The sequence below is a fragment of the Ranitomeya variabilis genome, chromosome 4 (assembly GCF_051348905.1).
Source record: "Ranitomeya variabilis isolate aRanVar5 chromosome 4, aRanVar5.hap1, whole genome shotgun sequence".
Lineage (NCBI taxonomy): Eukaryota > Metazoa > Chordata > Amphibia > Anura > Dendrobatidae > Ranitomeya > Ranitomeya variabilis.
In genome coordinates, this window is record NC_135235.1 from 718,285,094 (window position 1) to 718,305,031 (window position 19,938).

A 19,938-nucleotide genomic window follows, 5' to 3' on the forward strand; every position below is an offset into this window, starting at 1 on the left:
GGAACCCTCCTACAAAACGTGAGAACAAAGTCATTACTACAGGACTGTATGAGAAAGGGATTAATTCTGCAAGAAATACTGGCGCTACAAATGAGAAAATCAGGGCCCCGTGGCTGGATACTCCGGGCCCCAAGCATGTTGGGACCAGATGGCGTCTTTGTCCCTGGAGCGTTTCTACTCGGTATAATGAGACTCTGATCTTGGTCATATAAAGAGGGTTGGCGTAAGATAGAATCTGCCTGAATATGAGACCTTGTCTGATCTCGGTGTCCTGTGTAAGAACTATGGATATAGCTCTATTCTTCTATATAATGGGGCATGGCGATGGGACCTGAATATTCCTGTACAGAGGTCTATGGAGACATAATCTGACTTAAGCATTTTGGATTGGGAGAAAGGAAAATGGGATTGGGGACATTTTATCGTAACTGTCCTTTTAAAAAAACTAATAACAAAATAACTGATTAATAAAAGTTCTTTGTTTTCCCCCTATTTTGTCTGTTGGAGAGGTAAAGAGCGAGGCTGAAGATGCTTTATCTAGACAATTTTACAAAAGAGGGAGGATTGGCAACTTGGAATGTCCTTTAATAATTTGGGATTGGGAGTTAGGAAAAGGGGCAGGAGACATTTTGGGTTTTGTTTTGGGGGTGGGGACAAAAGATGCAATAGTTGTTCATATAGTGTAAATATATGAATGCAGTTAGGTCCAGAAATATTTAGTCAGTGACTGAAACTTGATTTCAGATTTGCAGGCCAACAAATTTAGATTTAATATGAAACAACTGAGGTACAATTGAAGTGGAGACTTTCAGGTTTTTGGTTTTTTATTAACAGAATTTTTATTGAATTTTCCAAAACAATATACAAATAGTATAAGACAAAAAGACGTTTTTCGTGACATATTGTAATTCATAGTAGTAGTAAAAACTTTTTGATATAGCTTGTGTTTAATTGTGAAACATTTTTTAGCAATTTTCAAAGTTAGAATTTTTATGCCCTAAAATCAGAGAGATATGTCACATAAAATAGTTAATAAATAACATTTTCCACATGTCTACTTTACACAATTTTCTGAAAAAATTTTTTTGCTGGGAAGTTATAAAAGGTTAAAAGTTGACCAGCGATTTCTCCTTTTTCCAAAATTAAAAAAAATAATAATTTACAAAACAATTTTTTTTAGGGATCACCTCACATTTGAAGTGACTTTGAGGAGCCTATATGACAGAAAATACCCAAAAGTCACAACATTCTAAAAACTGCACCCCTCAATCTGCACAAAACCACATTCAAAAAGTTTAATTTACCCTTCAGGTCCTTCATAGGAATTTTTTAAATGTGGAAAAAAATGAACATTTTACTTTTTTCCACAAAAAAAATACTTTAGACACAAAAATTTTTATTTTCACAAAGTTTACAAGAAAAAAAATGGACCCCAAAATTTGTTGTGCAATTTATACTGAGCATGACAATATGGCATATGTGGAGGAAAACCACTATTTGGGTGCACAGCAGAGCTTGGTAGGGAAGGAGCGCCATTTGACTAATTGAATGCAAAATTTGCTGGAAGAATTAGCAGATTCCATGTCGTGTTTGAAGAGCCTTGATGTGCCTAAACAGTGAAAATCCCCCTCAAGAGACGCCATTTTGGAAACTAGACCCCTCAGCGAATGGATCTAGATGTGTGGTAAGTACATTGAACTCTTGAGGGCTTCATAGAAGTGTATAACGTTGAGCCGTGAAAAATCACAAAATATTATTCTAGCCTTAAATTTAGCATTTTCATAAGGGAAACAGGATAAATTGCACCATACAATTTATTGTGCAATTTCTCCTGAGTACGTTGATACCCCACGTGAGGGAGAGAACTACTATTTGTGCGCACGGCTGTGATACAAATGAGACAAGAATGTCTGAATGTATGTGTAGATAGTGATTTTGTGTATCTATTGCCACTAACTGAGTAAAACAGACAAAATGGAAGCGGGGAAGTGCCCTCTGAGTGACCTATTTGTATTGCATGAGGAGATGTGGCATAAACAACTATGTACACACGCGCAGCAGCATTCTTGTAGTATGAGGAAAATATTCTCAGAGCGAATAACAAGATAAGCGCGAGATTTGCACAATAACAACTCGTGATCTGCACAATAATAAGTTATATAAGAAAAATGCCAGTACGCATGACCAGACTAGATCCAGTTTTAAGTGTATAAAACGGGACGGCATCTAGGTGGGGGTAGTGACTTTTCCAGACACTTCAAGTGGACGCACTTTGGTCTGTGATGTAAGCCGGAATTTTTTCCTCCCCCTGCCGATGCCGAGGTCCCCCGGTCAGGAGAAGTGATGCTATAATATCCGGTAATGTATTGATGCTTACTATCTCTATGTTTATATAGTTGTATAATAAAGATATTGATCATTGCATGTCAGAACTTTTGAACTAATCTTGTGCCAAAGGTCAAAATAAATCTTTTTAATCACAATTAATAAATTTTATAATCTTGTTTTACCGAAAAAGACTTTTGTCTGTGCCTAATTAGTATATTAGTGAGCACTTCGTAAGTAAGGTGTAAACACCTCTTCATTTATGACTCGGTAAGACAACGGCAGAGCTCAGAAGGGAATTAGCGTCATTTTAAGTTTTGAATGTAGAATTTGCTGGAATCATTAGTGGATGCTATGTCCCATTTTGAGAGCCCCTGATGCCTGAACAGTGGAAACCCCCAAGAGACCCAACTTTGGAAACTAGAACCCTCAAGAAATGTATTTGGATGTGTGGTGAGCACCTTGGTGCTTCACAGAAATTTATAACATTGAGCCATGAAAATAAAAAATTACATTTTCCTCAGAAAAATGTGATTTTAGCCTCAATTTATTTTTATTTTCACAAGGGTAACAGGACAAATTGCACCATACAATTTGTTGTGCAATTTCTCCTGAGTATGCGGATACCCCAAATGTGGGAGAATACTACTTTTGAGGCACAGTGCACAGCTCAGAAGGGAAGAGGTGCCATATGGGAGTTCAGATTTTGCTGGAATGGTTCGAGGGTGCCATGTCACATTGGCAGAGCCCTTGAGATGCCAGAACAGAAACCCCCATATTACAAACTACACTTCCCCATGAATTCATCTAGGGGTGCAGTGATCATATTGACACCACGTGTGCCTCAAAGAATTTTATACCATTGAGCGGTGAAGAAACAATTATTACATTTTTACAACTATAATATATAATGTATGGTGGCTATTTTTTTGCGGGACAAGATGACGTTTTCAGCGGTACCATGGTTATTTATATCCATCTTTTTAATCGCATGTTATTCCACTTTTTGTTCGGCGGTATGATAATAAAGCGTTGTTTTTTGCCTCGTTTTTTTTTTTTTACAGCGTTCACCGAAGGGGTTAACCAGCAGGACAGTTTTATAGGTGGGGTCGTAACGGACCCGGCGATACTAAATGTGTACTTTTATTGTTTTTTTATTATTATTTAGATAAAGGAATGTATTTATGGGAACAATATTATTATTTTTTTTTTCTTTATTTAGGATTTTTTTTTTTTTTTTTTTACAAAAGTGCATTTTTTTTTAAACTTTATAACATTGCCCCGGGGGGCATCAAGTTTTAGGGTCAGATCGCTGATCTGACACTTTGCAGAACACTGTGTCAGATCAGCAATCTGACATGCAGGGCTGCAGGCTTACCAGCGCTTGCTCTGAGCAGGCGCTGGTAAGTCACCTCCCTGCATGACCCGGATGTAGCCCCGCAGATATTTTGGATCTGGGGCCTGCAGGGAGGAGACGCTCGGTACAAGGTGAGCACATCGCCTTGTACCGAGGGTCTCAGGGAAGCACGCAGGGACCCCCCTCCCTGCGCGATGCTTCCCTATACCGCCGGAATACTGCAATCATTTTTGATCGCAGTGTGCCAGGGGATAATGTGCCGGGGGCAGTCCGTGACCGCTCCTGGCACATAGTGCCGGATGTCAGCTGCGATAATCAGCTGACACCTGGCCGCGCTCCCCCCGTGAGCGCGGCCGATCACTATGACGTACTATCCCGTCCCTGGGAATTAAGTCCCAGGTCACCTTGATGGGATAGTACGTCATATGGGATTAAAGGGGTAAGAAAATGCAATTATTGGTTAAAACATTTCCAACATTCTGAACATGGAAAAGGCTTCTCCCCTGTGTGACTTCGCTAATGTTTATTTAGAGTTAATTTCTGTGTAAAATATTTTCCACATTAATCACATGAAAGAGGCTTCTCCCCTCTGTGAATTCTTTTGTGACTAACAAAATCTGATTTCTGTTTAAAACATTTCCCACATTCTGAACAGCAAAAAGGCTTCTCCCCTGTGTGAGTTCTATGGTGCAAAACCAATTCTGATTTTCGGTTAAAACATTTCCCACATTCTGAACAGAAAAAAGGCTTCTCCCCTGTGTGAGTTCTATGGTGCACAACCAAATCTGCTTTTCGCTTAAAACATTTCCCACATTCTGAACATGAAAAAGGCTTCTCCCCAGTGTGAGTTCTATGGTGCACAACCAAATCTGCTTTTCGGTTAAAACATTTCCCACATTCTGAACAGAAAAAAGGCTTCTCCCCAGTGTGAGTTCTATGGTGCACAACCAAATCGGATTTCTCGTTAAAACATTTCCCACATTCTGAACATGAAAAAGGTTTCTCCCCTGTGTGAATTCTCTGGTGACTAAGAAGATTTGATTTATTCGCAAAACATTTCCCACATTCTGAACATGAAAAAGGTTTCTCCCCTGTGTGGGTTCTCTGGTGCATAACCAAGTTTGATTTCCTTTTAAAACATTTCCCACATGTTGAACAGGAAAAAGGCTTCTCCCCTGTGTGAGTTCTCTGGTGCGCAACAAGAATAAATTTTTGGTTAAAATATTTCCCACATTCTGAACAGGAAAAATACTTCACCCCTGTGTGACTTCTCTGGTGTTTAATCAAATTTGTTTTCTGGTTAAAACACTTCCCACATTCTGAACAGGAGAAGGGCTTCTCCCCTGTGTGGGTTCTCTGGTGCGTAACAAAATATGATTTATGCTTAAAACATTTCCCACAGTCTGAACATGAAAAAGGCTTCTCCCCTGTGTGAGTTCTATGGTGCAAAACCAATTCTGATTTTCGGTTAAAACATTTCCCACATTCTGAACAGAAAAAAGGCTTCTCCCCTGTGTGAGTTCTATGGTGCACAACCAAATCTGCTTTTCGGTTAAAACATTTCCCACATTCTGAACATGAAAAAGGCTTCTCCCCTGTGTGAGTTCTATGGTGCAAAACCAATTCTGATTTTCGGTTAAAACATTTCCCACATTCTGAACAGAAAAAAGGCTTCTCCCCAGTGTGAGTTCTATGGTGCACAACCAAATCGGATTTGTCGTTAAAACATTTCCCACATTCTGAACATGAAAAAGGCTTCTCCCCTGTGTGAGTTCTCTGGTGACTAAGAAGATTTGATTTATTTACAAAAAATTTCCCACATTCTGAACATGAAAAAGCCTTCTCCCCTGTGTGGGTTCTCTGGTGCATAACCAAGTTTGATTTCCTTGTAAAACATTTCCCACATGCTGAACAGGAAAAAGGCTTCTCACCTGTGTGAGTTCTCTGGTGTGCAACAAGAATAAATTTTTGGTTAAAATATTTCCCACATTCTGAACAGGAAAAATACTTCACCCCTGTGTGACTTCTCTGGTGTTTAATCAAATTTGTTTTCTGGTTAAAACACTTACCACATTCTGAACAGGAGAAGGGCTTCTCCCCTGTGTGGGTTCTCTGGTGCGTAACAAAATAGGATTTATGCTTAAAACATTTCCCACAGTCTGAACAAGAAAAAGGCTTCTCCCCTGTGTGAGTTCTATGGTGCTGAACCAAATCTGATTTCTCGTTAAAACATTTCCCACATTCTGAACATGAATAAGGCTTCTTCCCTGTGTGGATTCTCTGGTGCCTAACCAAATCTGATTTTCGGTTAAAACATTTTCCACATTCTGAACAGCAAAAACGCTTCTCCCCTGTGTGAGTTCTATGGTGCACAACCAAATCTGGCTTTCGGTAAAAACATTTCCCACATTCTGAACAGCAAAAAGGCTTCTCCCCTGTGTGAGTTCTATGGTGCAAAACCAATTCTGATTTTCGGTTAAAACATTTCCCACATTCTGAACAGAAAAAAGGCTTCTCCCCTGTGTGAGTTCTATGGTGCACAACCAAATCTGCTTTTCGGTTAAAACATTTCCCACATTCTGAACAGAAAAAAGGCTTCTCCCCAGTGTGAGTTCTATGGTGCACAACCAAATCGGATTTCTCGTTAAAACATTTCCCACATTCTGAACAGGAAAAAGGCTTCTCCCCTGTGTGGGTTCTTTGGTTTATGGTATTTCCATATTCTGAATGTGAAAATGACTTATTTTCTTTAGGAGCAGATTGTGTTTTAATGCTTATTTTGTGACTTTCATTTTCCTTTGTAGTCAGTAATAAATCAGAAGACAGGACCTGTTTCAAAGGATCAGATGACAGATCTTTGCTATGAAGGGATGATGGTTTATCTGAAGTAATGGCATTCAATTCAGTTGCATCCTGTGGAATTTCGAGATCATCTGATTTAAAAATTGAAGATGTGAGCTGTCCAACTGATCTCCGGGTACAGTCATCTGTTAAGAAAAAAACTATTATTTTTGAATAAAATATCCTTGAATTTTATATTTTTGAACATATCTACTTAAACTGTCCATAAAAATCGAAAGCTATGTAAAAAACTGTAATTATTTACCAAGTCAATGACAGTTCACAGTCTAATAGAAAACCTTATAAGATGAATCAGTAGTGTGTGGTGTTCAACTGTTTGTTCATTCTGCCTCCCAAATATTGAATCAAAAGAAACAAATCAATGTTATGTAGGCGAAAATAATATCAATTCTCATCTCACAAAAAACAAGTCCCCACTCAGGTCCATCATCTGTCAATGGAAAAACAGAGGTTCCCACACTATTAGTGGCTCAGAGGCTGTAAGAAAAGCAACAGGGTTTCTATAAACCAATTCAGCAAAATCCTCTCTCATTCCTGAGTCTTGCAGTGTGCAAAAAAAACATTTAGGATACCTGTGTTTAGCAATATTATAGTGAGCACAATCTGGGCACTAAGTGTTGGGTGGTAAAATGGCAAATGTGTAATTTTCACTCTCCAAATTCCACTGCATGTTAATTTCTGGAAAGTGGCTGTGGAATCAAAATATTCAGTCGTCCTACACATGTGGTCAAAATTGTTACTACCCCTCGTTTAATGACAGAAAATGCCACAACAGTCACAAAAGTAACTTGAATCTGACTAAAGTAATAATAAATAATCTATGAAAATGAACAAATGAACGTCAGACATTGCTTTTCAACCATGCTTCCACAGAATAAAAAAAATAAAACTCATGAAATAGGCCTGGACAGAAATGATGGTACCCCTGAAAATGTGATAAAAGGGACATGTTAAATAAAGTTGTGTCCACTAATTAGCATCACAGGCGTCTACAATCTTTTTTATTTATTATTACTTTTGTTAGAGTCAAGTTATTTCTGTGACCATTGTGTGTTTTTCTGTCATTAAATGAGGACAACCAACAATTTTGACCACGCGTGTACAGTGTCAGGCTGCTGCAGTGCAGTACATCGCAACCTCCACCGGGGGGAGCTTGAGAGGAAAGTAAGACTGCGCACACACAGGACAGCAGAACGGACGCCACCAAGTGGCGAGAGTGGTCAGGCAAGCCGAGTCAAAAGCACGAGATAGCACGACAGTATTATAGGATAAGGGCTCATTTCCACATGTGAGTCACACGTCCGTATCTCGCATGTGGAAGCCAAGCTCTGGCGCCGGCACTCAGGAGCAGAGCTGTGCAGCTCTGTGTTCCTATGCGGCCGCACGCTCCGCTCTGGAGTGCCGGCTCCACAGCTTGGTTTCCACATGCGAGATACGGACGTGTGACTCGCATGTGGAAATGAGCCCTAAGACAGATGGATAGTCAGAACGTAGCCAGAGATCAGTAAACCAGAACAGGCAATATACGGTACAAAAGGGACAAACAGCAACAACGTAAAAAACTAAGCCAGGGGATCAGAACCAGAGAATCAAGCAAACAGACAGAGAAACACTGATTGGTCCTCCCTGTCTGCCCGTAGGTCTCAGGATGGTAAGCAGAGGAGAAGATCAAACAAATACCCAATCTTTTACAAAATGCCCTCCAAAATCTGGACACAAATTGTACTCCTCTATCAGAAACCACACTCAAAGGCACACCATGCAGCCGTACAACGTGCTAAACAATCTAGATAGTGTCTCAGCATTAGGCAATCCTGCCAGAGGTACAAAATGCACTTGCTTACTGAATCTGTCAACCACTACCCAGATTACAGTTTTGCCATTGGAAGGAGGGAGATCAGTGATAAAATTCATGGACAAATGAGTCCAAGGTCTATCTGGAATTGGCAATGGCATCAATTCCCCAGCTGGCCGGTTATGGGAGCTCTTAGCACGGGCACAGGTATCACAAGCAGACACAAACTCAATTATATCAGAGTTCACAGAGGGCCACCAAAACAGCCTAGCAATAGCTTTCCGGGTGGTAGAGATCCCCAGGTGACCACTAAGAGCAGAATCGTGGAACTCCCGGAGAATCCTCAATCGGTACTGAACTGGGACAAAAAGCTTATTGTCAGGCAAAGAGGGATGAACAAGAGACTGAGCATTTTAAATCTCCTGCTACAATTCAGAGGATACCCCTGCAAAAACCACCCCGTGATGAAGAATGGAGGAAGGAGGTTCGGGTGGTGATATCGGATCAAAACTGCGAGATAAGGCATCAGCCTTGACATTCTTGGAACCAGGCCAAAAAGTGATTGAAAAATGAAAACGAGAGAAAAAAAAGCTACCACCTAGCCTGTCTAGGAGTTAACCGTTTGGTGGTCTCAATATAAGACAAATTCTTGTGGTCAGTAATCACCGTGATCCGCTGAACCGCCCCTCAAAAAAATGCCTCCATTCTTCAAAAGCCAATTTTATGGCCAATAACTCCCGGTTCCCAACATCATAGTTCCTCTCAGCAGAAGAAAACTTATGGGAGAAAAGAGCACATGGTCTCAAGTTGGTCAAAGTAACGGGTCCCTGGGACAACACCGCCCCTACTCCCACCTCTGATGCGTCCACCTCTAGAATGAATGGTTTAGATGGATCGGGCTGAACTAATACAGGAGCAGACATAAAACATTTTTTTAATGTAATAAATGCTTCAACGGCCAAGGATGACCAAACTTTGAGATCAGCCCCCTTGGAAGTGAGATCAGTGAGTGGCTTGACTACCTGAGAAAACCCTTTGATGAATTTCCGGTAATAATTGGCAAAACCCAGAAAATGCTGCAACCCCTTGAGGTCTCTGGGTTGCACACAATCAACAATGGCCTGTACCTTTCCGGGATCCATCCGAAACCCATTCGCAGAAAGGATGATCCCCAGAAAAGAAAGCTCCTGGACACAAAACAAACATTTCTTTGGTTTAGCAAACAAAGAATTTCCCCGTAACCGGTGAAGAACAGCACGTAAATGACAAATGTGAGATTCCTTTTCAGGCAAGAAAACAAGGATATCATCCAGGTATACAACCATAAAGCGCCTGATAAAATCAGAAAAAACATCACTCATGAAGTTCTGAAACACCGCGGGCGCATTTGTGAGACCAAAGGGCATGACCAAATTTTCAGACAGGCCCTCGGAGGTGAGAAATGCCATTTTCCACTCATCCCCTTTCTGAATGCGGATAAGGTTATATGCTCCCCTAAGATCGAGTTTGGAAAACCACTTAGCCCCAGACAATTGGTTATAGAGATCAGGAATGAGTGGAAGAGGGTAGGTATTTCTCACCGTAATTTTATTTAGTTCCCGGAAATCAAGGCATGGGCGTAAACCACCACCTTTTTTCTTGACCAAAAAAAAAACCCGTGGCCACAGGTGAGACAGAGGGACGGATGTGTCCTTTGCGTAGACTATCAGAGATAGTCAGAGAGGGCCAGAAAGATTGTACAAACGGGCTTTGGGCAATTTAGAACCCGGAATAAGGTTGATGGTACAATCATAAGGACGATGGGGTGGTAAGACCTCAGCCTCTTTTTCGGAGAACACATCACCAAAGTCCTTTAGGTACTCCGGAATACCCTCCGGACTAATGGTGGACACAAACACAGCAGAAAGACAACCATTGGAACAATTAGGACCCCATTTAACAATATCACGAGATCCCCAGTCTATAACAGGATTATGCCTCTGCAACCAGGGGAACCCAAACACCAGTCTCGCAGGAAGATTATTCATAACATAACATGAAATTTGTTCCTGGTGCAAAGAACCCACCTTGAGGAGGAACTCCTCAGAGACAAATTTAAGGACATTTTGAGCCAACGGTGTCTTGTCAATGGCAACGATATGGATAGGAGTCTCTAGCTTAACTGTCCCTAACTTTAACTTGGACACCAGACTATAGTCAATGAAGTCCATGGAAGATCCACAGTCCACAAACGCTGAAGTGGATGCAAAAACACCTCCATAACACAGTTCCACCTCTAACAAAACTTTTTGAAATGACGAAAATGGTACCTGTGAGTCTGGATGACCTCCTAGACCATCACCCAGACTCGGCAGCTTGTTACTCGATGGACAAGAGGGGCAGTCATTCTTCCAATGTCCTGGATCTCCACAGTAAAAACAATTTCCCATCACGTAACCGTTTCCTCTCCTTCTCCTTGAAATTGATGGCACCAACTTCCATAGTCTCCTTGAATGACATCACCTCAGACTTGGCAGGCAAAACAGGAATCTCACGCTGGATAATTCTCTCCCGTAATCTCCGGTCCATATGAATGGCCTGAGTCATGGCCTCCATCAGGGAACTGGGAGGCGTGTGAAGGGCCAGCGCGTCTTTGAGAGAGGACTTTCTGATCATCTCAAACAGGCGCCTCAGAGCAAAGTCACCCCAAGACACCTCAATGGACCACCGCCTAAACTCAGAACAATACTGTTCAGCAGTGAGTTCATTCTGGGAGAGACTCATGATCATGTCCTCTGCAACCCTGACCCGGTCCAGTTCGTCATAAATAAGTCCCAGAGCCTCAAAGAATCTATCCACAGACACACGTTCAGGGGCAGAAGCAGGTAAGGAAATAATTATCCCCACCCGCTGACTCTCATTTCCAGAAGATCGAGGTCTAAGAGAAAAAAAAAAAGCTTGCAACTCTCCTTAAAAGTATGAAATCTCTCCCTCTCCCCAGAAAAGGTATCTGGGAGCTTGACAGTAGGTTCAGGAGAGTGCAAAGAGACATCAACAGTGTCAGAGTGCTTACAGTCAGTCTGCAACAATTTAACTGTGTCAGAAAGCTCCCTTTGCAGGTGGTTATGAGACGTGGACAAGGCCCTCTGTTCCACAAACAGGTCTTGTATCATAATTGTCAAACTGTCCATTTGATCCGCCAAGCTATGGAGCGGATCCATAGCAAACAGAGCAGAGGGAAAAAAATGCAAAAATCCCTTTAAATGTATTTGTCAGCTATAACAGGTGTCAAACTGCATTCCTCGAGGGCCGCAAACAGGTCATGTTTTTAGGATTTCCTTAGCGTTCCACAAGGTGCTGGAATCATTCTGTGCAGGTGATTAAATTATCACCTGTGCAATACAAGGAAATCCTGAAAACATGACCTGAATGCAGTTTGACACCTCTGAGCTATAATGTCAGGCTGCTGCAGTGCAGTACAGCGCAACCTCCACCGGGGGGAGCTTGAGAGGAAAGCAGGGTGGATAAAAATCAATGTTTTTTTTTTTTTTTAAATAATAAAAAAAAAAATCGGATTTTTTTTATTTAAATCGGATTTTTTTTATTTAAATCGGATTTTTTTCAATAAACTGCTTTTTGAGGAAAATATTTTACCATCCAAAGGTTCTTCCATGAGGAGATAAAGCTGAGTTGTTTAACTCAGTAGAATAAAGGCTGTATATGTGTAACATTCACAATGCCATGCTCTACCAGAGGTTTCTGTAGGATTAGTGGGCAGTTTCTCTCCTATATTATCACAGACGCTCGCTTTACTTACGCAGTTCTCAAAACTGAATTTGACTCCGCAGAGGTCCCAGCCTCTTCTTCACGGCAAAAATGTTACAACATGAACAGAGTTGAGAAAAAGACCTTAATCCTATTGTTCTACAAACCTATGAATACAGAATCAACCCCTTCAGTGCCAAGTCCAAGAAGTTAGACAATATGTTTCTGATTGTTTGGAGTGGAATAGATCTGCACAACACAAGAAGAATGTGAATCTAAGTGTGAGGAGGAGGAAGGGCAAGCAGACAAGAAAATGAAAGTGAAACTTTGAGCACAATACTGCAGCATAGCCACAGACAGACAAGTCTGGATCTGTTTGTGTGTACGATCTGAGGTTTATTACATTCTTTCCTTATAATGGCAGCAGGCCGTAAAAGAGACCCAGTTTGGGAATATTTTAATGAAGCTCCTTCGCCTATCGGTAAGGCAGGCATGCGTGCAAAATGCAAACGATGCAACAAAGAGATGCAAGGCCTGGTGGCGCGAATGAGGCAACATCATGAGAAGTGCGGTGATGAAGATGACCAAAGAAACACTTCTGAACAGGCAGGATCTTCAGGTTGGTAAACATTTTTATTGAATCCTATTTCTAAAGACTGAACTGTCATGTGTGAGAAAAATTATATTTCTTATTATTACTGCATGTTACTGTCATTTGGTACAGTTATGAAGAAAAACAAATATTCCTTTTGGGGCAGGGGCAGTGATGTGTTGTGTACAATAAGCAGAAATTGTATAAACAATAAAATAACAGCATTGACTTTTTTTGTTTAGGGGAATTCATGGATTCTGGAAACTATCCACCTCCAAGATCACCATCATCCTGTTCTACAGTTTCAGAGTTATCCATCCAGGATAGTGCTTCATTAGCAGCAGCATCATCATCAGACACCCACAGCCACATATCACCATCACCCAAAAGGAAGAAAAAACCCTTTACCTCCTGGAACCACCATAGATAGGTTTGTGATAAGAACTAGCAGATTAGAAAAAGAGTTGATTGATGAAAAAATTGCCCAGTTCATTTATGCAACGAACTCTTCTTTCCGTCTGCCTGAGAACCCACAATTCATTAATATGGTTCAGTCACTGAGACCAGGATACAGTCCACCCAGCAGAGCTGATGTTGCAGGGAAACTGCTGGATCAAGTGTATGACAGAGAAATGGAGCAATGTGCAACAGCTCTGGAGGGTAAAATTGTTAACCTAAGTATTGATGGGTGGAGTAATGTCCACAATGATCCTATTGTATGTGCTTGTATAACAACAGAAGAAGGTAAAGTCTTCCTTGCACAAACAACTGATACGTCAGGAAATGCACACACAGCAGAATACTTACAAGAAGTGGCAGTAAAAGCTATAACGACATGTGAACAAAAATTCAACTGTCTAGTACGCAGTTTGGTCACTGACAATGCTGCAAACGTATCCAAGATGAGAAGAGATTTAGAAGAGCAGGGAGGGAATACAAAGCTGCTAATAACATATGGTTGCAGTGCTCATTTGCTGCACCTCTTAGCCAAAGACTTAAGTGTTCCAGAAATAAAGGCTAATGTTGTTGAAATTGCTAAATACTTCCGTAATAATCATTTTGCTGCAGCAGCTCTGAAAAGGATGGGTGGAACCAAGCTAACGCTCCCACAAGATGTTAGATGGAACTCTGTGGTGGACTGTTTTGAGCAGTATATCAAAAACTGGCCTATTCTGATGACACTTTGTGATGAAAATCGAGATAAAATAGATGGCACTGTCACGGCCAAAATCCTCAACATTGGGCTTAAGAGAAATGTTGAACTTATGCTGAGCTTCCTGAAACCCATCTCTCAAGCTTTAAACAAAATACAGAAAAATAGCTGTTTTATTGCGGATGCTGTTGAAATTTTGAAGGAACTGAGTGAACACTTAAAAACAGAACTACACATGGACAGAATTAAATTACAAGCAGTAAACAAACGTATGGGACAAGCACTGACTCCAGCTCATTTTTTGGCAAATATTGTCAATATCCAATATCAGGGTCAAAACCTAAGTGCTGAGGAAGAGGAGTTAGCTATGACATGGGTATCCAGCAATCATCCATCTTTAATGCCAACTATAATAAACTTCAGAGCTAAGGGGGAACCATTCAAGAAATATATGTTTGCTGAAGATATTTTAAGGAAGGTCACACCAGTAAACTGGTGGAAGTCACTTAAGCTCTTTTATTTACAGACTGTTCAAGTAATGATTTCACTTTTAACAGCAGTAGCTTCTTCTGCAGGTGTTGAAAGAATATTCTCTTCCTTTGGACTCATTAATTCTAAATTGAGAAATCGGTTGGGACCCAATAAAGCAGGAAAGCTTGTTTTTCTTTTCCAGATTATGAATAGGAACAAAGAAGAAGATGATGATGAAGATGACGACAAGTGAGCTACAGAGGACAGCAGGGACAGTAGTATTTAAGTTTTTCATGTGTCGGCTGGGCTGACAGTCTAAGTTTCTTAAAATATATATATATTTTGTTTAGCCAAATTAGTTAACAAACATGGATGTTTGTTTAAGCAAATAACATGCTGTAATGATTGTTTCAGTTGAATAAATCTATTTAAATTGTTATTAAGGTCTCCTTCCTAAGTACAACAGAACAGTGGTGTCCAAATATGAATGATTAACCCATTAAACTGGGGAGAAAAAAGTAATATAAAAAGTGATTCTAAAAATCTTCATCTACTTGCATGTTAAAGTAGCAAGAACTAGTTTAGGTAGAAACTTTGATTTAAATCACTGATTTATATCAAGCCTTACTGACTAGTGATTTAAATCGTGATTTAAATCGTGATTGAAATCAGTTAGATTTAAATCAAATCCACCCTGGAGGAAAGTAAGACTGCACACACAGGACAGCAGAACGGACACCACCAAGTGGCGAGAGAGTGGTCAGGCAAGCCGAGTCAAAAGCACGAGATAGCACGACAGTATTATAGGATAAAACAGATGGATAGTCAGAACGTAGCCAGAGATCAGTAAACCAGAACGGGCAATATACGGTACAAAAGGGACAAACAGCAACAACGTAAAAAACCAAGCCAGGGGATCAGAACCGGAGAATCAAGCAGACAAACAGACAGAGAAACACTGGGAAAAGGGCAGATAGAGGGAGTTAACAGACACAGGACAAGTCAGGGTTCACAGCAGGGCAAATCAAGAGCTACCAGCAGGGTCAGGTTAACACGCCGAAGGCAGAACTATAGCTGATACTGCCAGCAATATTCATGGGAGCTAAATAGCAAACCTGAACCCAGAACGAGGCAGAGCACAGTTAACCCTTGACATGATCCGTCCAGAAAAAAGGGCAGACACTAATAAACCCTGGAACGGATCATAACATATAGATTATAACCCTCAGTGAATTAATTTATAAAATGGAATCACTTTATGGGGATTTCGACTATTCTGGTTTTCTGTCGTTTAGTTATATTAGGGCTAGGGTTGATCGCATAGCTTTGCAAAACTCCTTATCTTAATAGCTATAGAACTTACCAGATAGTTGCCTCGGGAACCATGTTACATGGAGCGCTCCCGATAATCATCTGTTCAGCGCTGCAGCTGCCTGTGTTGTGGCTGTGTGACAGTGACAACACATACATGCAGAGCCTGTGCCTGTTTTTGGGCTATCCATGCATGTGTTGTGACTGTCACACAGCCACGAAACATGCAGCAGTGACGCCGTCACACAGCCACGACACATGCAGCAGTGACGCCGAACAGCTCATTATCATGAGCACTACAGGTATCCAGGTTACCGAAGCAGCTAGTCGGGAAGCGTTATAGCTATTCGGATAAGCCCTTATCCGAAGTTATTTGATCAACCCTAATTAGGGCTTCTGCATATGGTGAGTCGAATCTCCTCTGGGATCTGTTCCTGCTGTCCAGCTGGAGTAATCTGCTCCCTACTTCAGCCATTTGGAAAGTACCACACCCTACTAAAGCCCAAAGCATATGACAGGAATCTGCCAGAAACAGCGTTGTTCTCCTCTGGTTCAGTCCTCTGTGCTCACCTTGTGGCTTGTGTATTTGCTTCCTGTTGTGAACATGGCCCGTTTACTGACTACTCCTGCCTTCTGATTCTATCCTTCTGGTTCTGACCCAGCTACCTGACTATTCTTCTTGCCATCTAATACCACAGAATAGCAGGTAACACCGTAGTCCAAGCCTAGGGATCCTAGTGTAAGTCAAGATACATGTAAGGGTGTTACAGGTCGATGAGCAAGGCAATCCTTGGGATATGGAAAGCAGAGAAGATCGTGCCAAGCATGTTCATGGTGGATATCTTTTGAGCTGCCAGGTGACCCAATACATTGTGTCTGCAATCTATTCTAGCTAGATCTACATTCAAATAGTTACATGGCGCTCCTTCCATTCTGGACACTGCCATGTGCCCAGACAGTACAATCGTATGTAGCGTATTGTGCAAAGTTGGAAAATAATTTGTAAGATCCATTTATTTTCTATTATCCTTTGTGAATAATTCCAAAGTTATCACTACATAACGTGACAAGTCAGATATGAAAAATGGGGCCTGATTAGGAACACAAGACTGGTTGCAGGAAGAGGTTAAATCAGAGTATTTTTGACACTGACTACTGTAATAAAAAACTGTGACTATAAACAATAACACATTTACTGAAATGATCAACATCAACAGTCTTCATCAGTAATAAATGAGTAGCTAGTGGTGAAACCTCTCTGGGGTAATTAGAGCTTGGGGCTCGGTGACTTCACAATCTAAACTATCCTAAGGGCCAATATTTTCTGTCAGATGAGTTTCAAGAAGAAATATTAAACATTTAAAAAGAGCTTTATATAATAGTGCAGAGCGGAGATGTCTTAAAGTGAACCTGTCAGTAGGATTGTGCACAGTAACTACAGACACTGTCAGGTCGGTGCCGTTATACTGAAAACATTGTTACCTGGTGATGAAATCCTTCTTGTGGTTGTTGTTTAAAGGGACTCTGTCACCAGAATTTGGAGGGAACAATTTTCAGTCATATGGGCGGGGTTTTCGGGTGTTTGATTCACCCTTTCCTTACCCGCTGGCTGCAATATTGGATCGAAGTTCATTCTCTGTCCTCCGTAGTACATGCCTACACAAGGCAATCTTGCCTTACGCAGGCGTGTACTATGGAGGACAGAGAATGAACTGCAATCCAATATTGCAGCCAGCATGCAGCCAGCGGGTAAGGAAAGGGTGAATCAAACACCCGAAAACCCCGCCCATATGACTGAAAATTGTTCCCTCCAAATTCAGGTGAGAGTCCCTTTAATCTGTATTTGTAGTTTTCAGTTAATGAGATTCTCATGCTCCAGGGCGGGGCTGTGGGCGGGGCTTTATGTGATACTCGGATTACATATGCATCTGTATTGGCTTATGGCAGGTCATTGATCCCTCAGTGACCTGCCCCCCATTTTTGCATAATGCATATAATAGTGTTGATATTATTGTTGATCATGCCTATAATATTGTGGCTATTGTTAGGCTTAGAAAATAAATAACATCCAGCAAAATGCTAATGGCGATGGCCGCACCTGTGCAGTACCATCTATAAGTAAGAGATAGATGCAACTGGCAGGCGCCGTCGGTGTCATTTTGCTGGATGTAAAAAAAATTTCTAAGCCTCACAATAGCCACAATATTATAGGCATGATCAACAATAATATCAACACTATTACAATTGTGACCAAAAGTATTGACACCCCTGCAATTCTGTCAGATCATACTCAGTTTCTTCCTGAAAATGATTGCAATCACAAATTCTTTGGTATTATTATCTTCATTTAATTTGTCTTAAATGAAAAAACACAAAAGAGAATGAAGCAAAATGCAAAACATTGATCATTTCACACAAAACTCCAATAATGGGCCAGACAAAAGTATTGGCACCCTCAGCATAATACTTGGTTGGACAACCTTTAGCCAAAATAACTGCGACCAACCGCTTCCGATAACCATCAATGAAATTCTTACAATGCTCTGCTGGAATTTTAGACCATTCTTCTTTGGCAAACTGCTCCAGGTCCCTGAAGGGCGCCTTCTCCAAACTGCCATTTTTAGATCTCTCCACAGGTGTTCTTTCTTACAATGCTCTGCTGGAATTTTAGACCATTCTTCTTTGGCAAACTGCTCCAGGTCCCTGAAGGGCGCCTTCTCCAAACTGCCATTTTTAGATCTCTCCACAGGTGTTCTATGGGATTCAGGTCTGGACTCATTGCTGGCCACCTTAGAAGTCTCCAGTGCTGTCTCTCAAACCATTTTCTAGTGCTTTTTGAAGTGTGTTTTGGGTCATTGTCCTGCTGGAAGACCCATGACCTCTGAGGGAGAACCAGCTTTCTCACACTGGGCCCTACATTATGCTGCAAAACTTGTTGGTAGTCTTCAGACTTCATAATGCCATGCACACGGTCAAGCAGTCCAGTGCCAGAGGCAGCAAAGCAACCCCAAAACATCAGGGAACCTCCACCTTGTTTGACTGTAGGGACAGTGTTCTTTTCTTTGAATGCATCTTTTTTTCTCCTGTAAAATCTATGTTGACGCCTTTGCCCAAAAAGCTCTACTTTTGTCTCATCTGACCAGAGAACATTCTTCCAAAACGTTTTAGGCTTTTTCAGGTAAGTTTTGGCAAACTCCAGCCTGGCTTTTTTATGTCTTGGGGTAAGAAGTGGGGTCTTCCTGGGTCTCCTACCATACAGTCACTTTTCATTCAGAAGCCGACGGATAGTACGGGTTGACACTGTTGTACCCTCGGACTGCACGGCAGCTTGAACTTGTTTGGATGTTAGTCGAGGTTAGTCGAGGTTCTTTATCCAACATCCGCACAATCTTGCGTTGAAATCTCTTGTAAATTTTTCTTTTCCGTCCACATCTAGGGAGGTTAGCCACAGTGCCATGGGCTTTAAACTTCTTGATGACACCGCGCACGGTAGACACAGGAACATTCAGGTCTTTGTGAGGAAGCATGAGCAATCTCAAGGCTACAAGTCCATCTCCAATTTGGTTTCTCAAGTCCTCAGACAGTTCTTTGGTCTTCTTTCTTTTCTCCATGCTCAATGTGGTACACACAAGAACACAGGACAGAGGTTGAGTTAACTTTAATCCATGTCAACTGGCTGCAAGTGTGATTTAGTTATTGCCAACACCTGTTAGGTGCCACAGGTAAGTTACAGGTGCTGTTAATTACACTAATTAGAGAAGCATCACATGATTTTTCGAACAGTGCCAATACTTTTGTCCATCCCCTTTTTTATGTTTGGTGTGGAATTATATCCAATTTGGTTTTAGGACAATTCTTTTTGTGCTTTTTTCATTTAAGACAAATTAAATGAAGATAATAATAACAAAGAATTTGTGTTTGCAATCATTTTCAGGAAGAAACTGAGTATTATCTGACAGAATTGCAGGGGTGTCAATACTTTTGGCCACAACTGTACATGCATTATGCAAAAATGGGGGGCAGGTCACTGAAGGATCAGTGACCTGCCATAAGCCAATACAGATGAATATGAAAGCAGAGCACCACATAAAGCCCCGCCCACAGCCCCGCCCTAGAGCACGAGAATTGTTGTGAATTGCTTTTTGCTCCCTCTAGTGGTTACTAGTTTTTTGACTCTGGTTTTTCTGTCATTCCTTTTATTCGCACCTGGGTCGTTAGTTAGGGGTGTCGCTATATAAGCTCCCTGGACCTTCAGTTCTATGCCTGGCAACGTAGTTATCAGAGCTAGTCTGCTGTGCTCTTGTCTACTGATCCTGGTTCCAGTTATT

At 41.2% G+C, this 19,938-nt stretch overlaps 1 protein-coding gene across 1 annotated transcript in view; it reads right to left on the reverse strand.

Moving 5' to 3' along the window:
* Positions 1-813: 813 nt before the first annotated feature.
* LOC143766582 (uncharacterized) overlaps positions 814-19,938 on the reverse strand; it is a 74,151-nt gene continuing 55,026 nt past the window's right edge. The window contains exon 13 of the mRNA XM_077254365.1: positions 814-6,669. Coding sequence (XP_077110480.1) covers positions 4,244-6,669 — 2,426 coding nt within the window. The 3' untranslated portion in view covers positions 814-4,243. The remainder of the gene's footprint in view (positions 6,670-19,938) is intronic.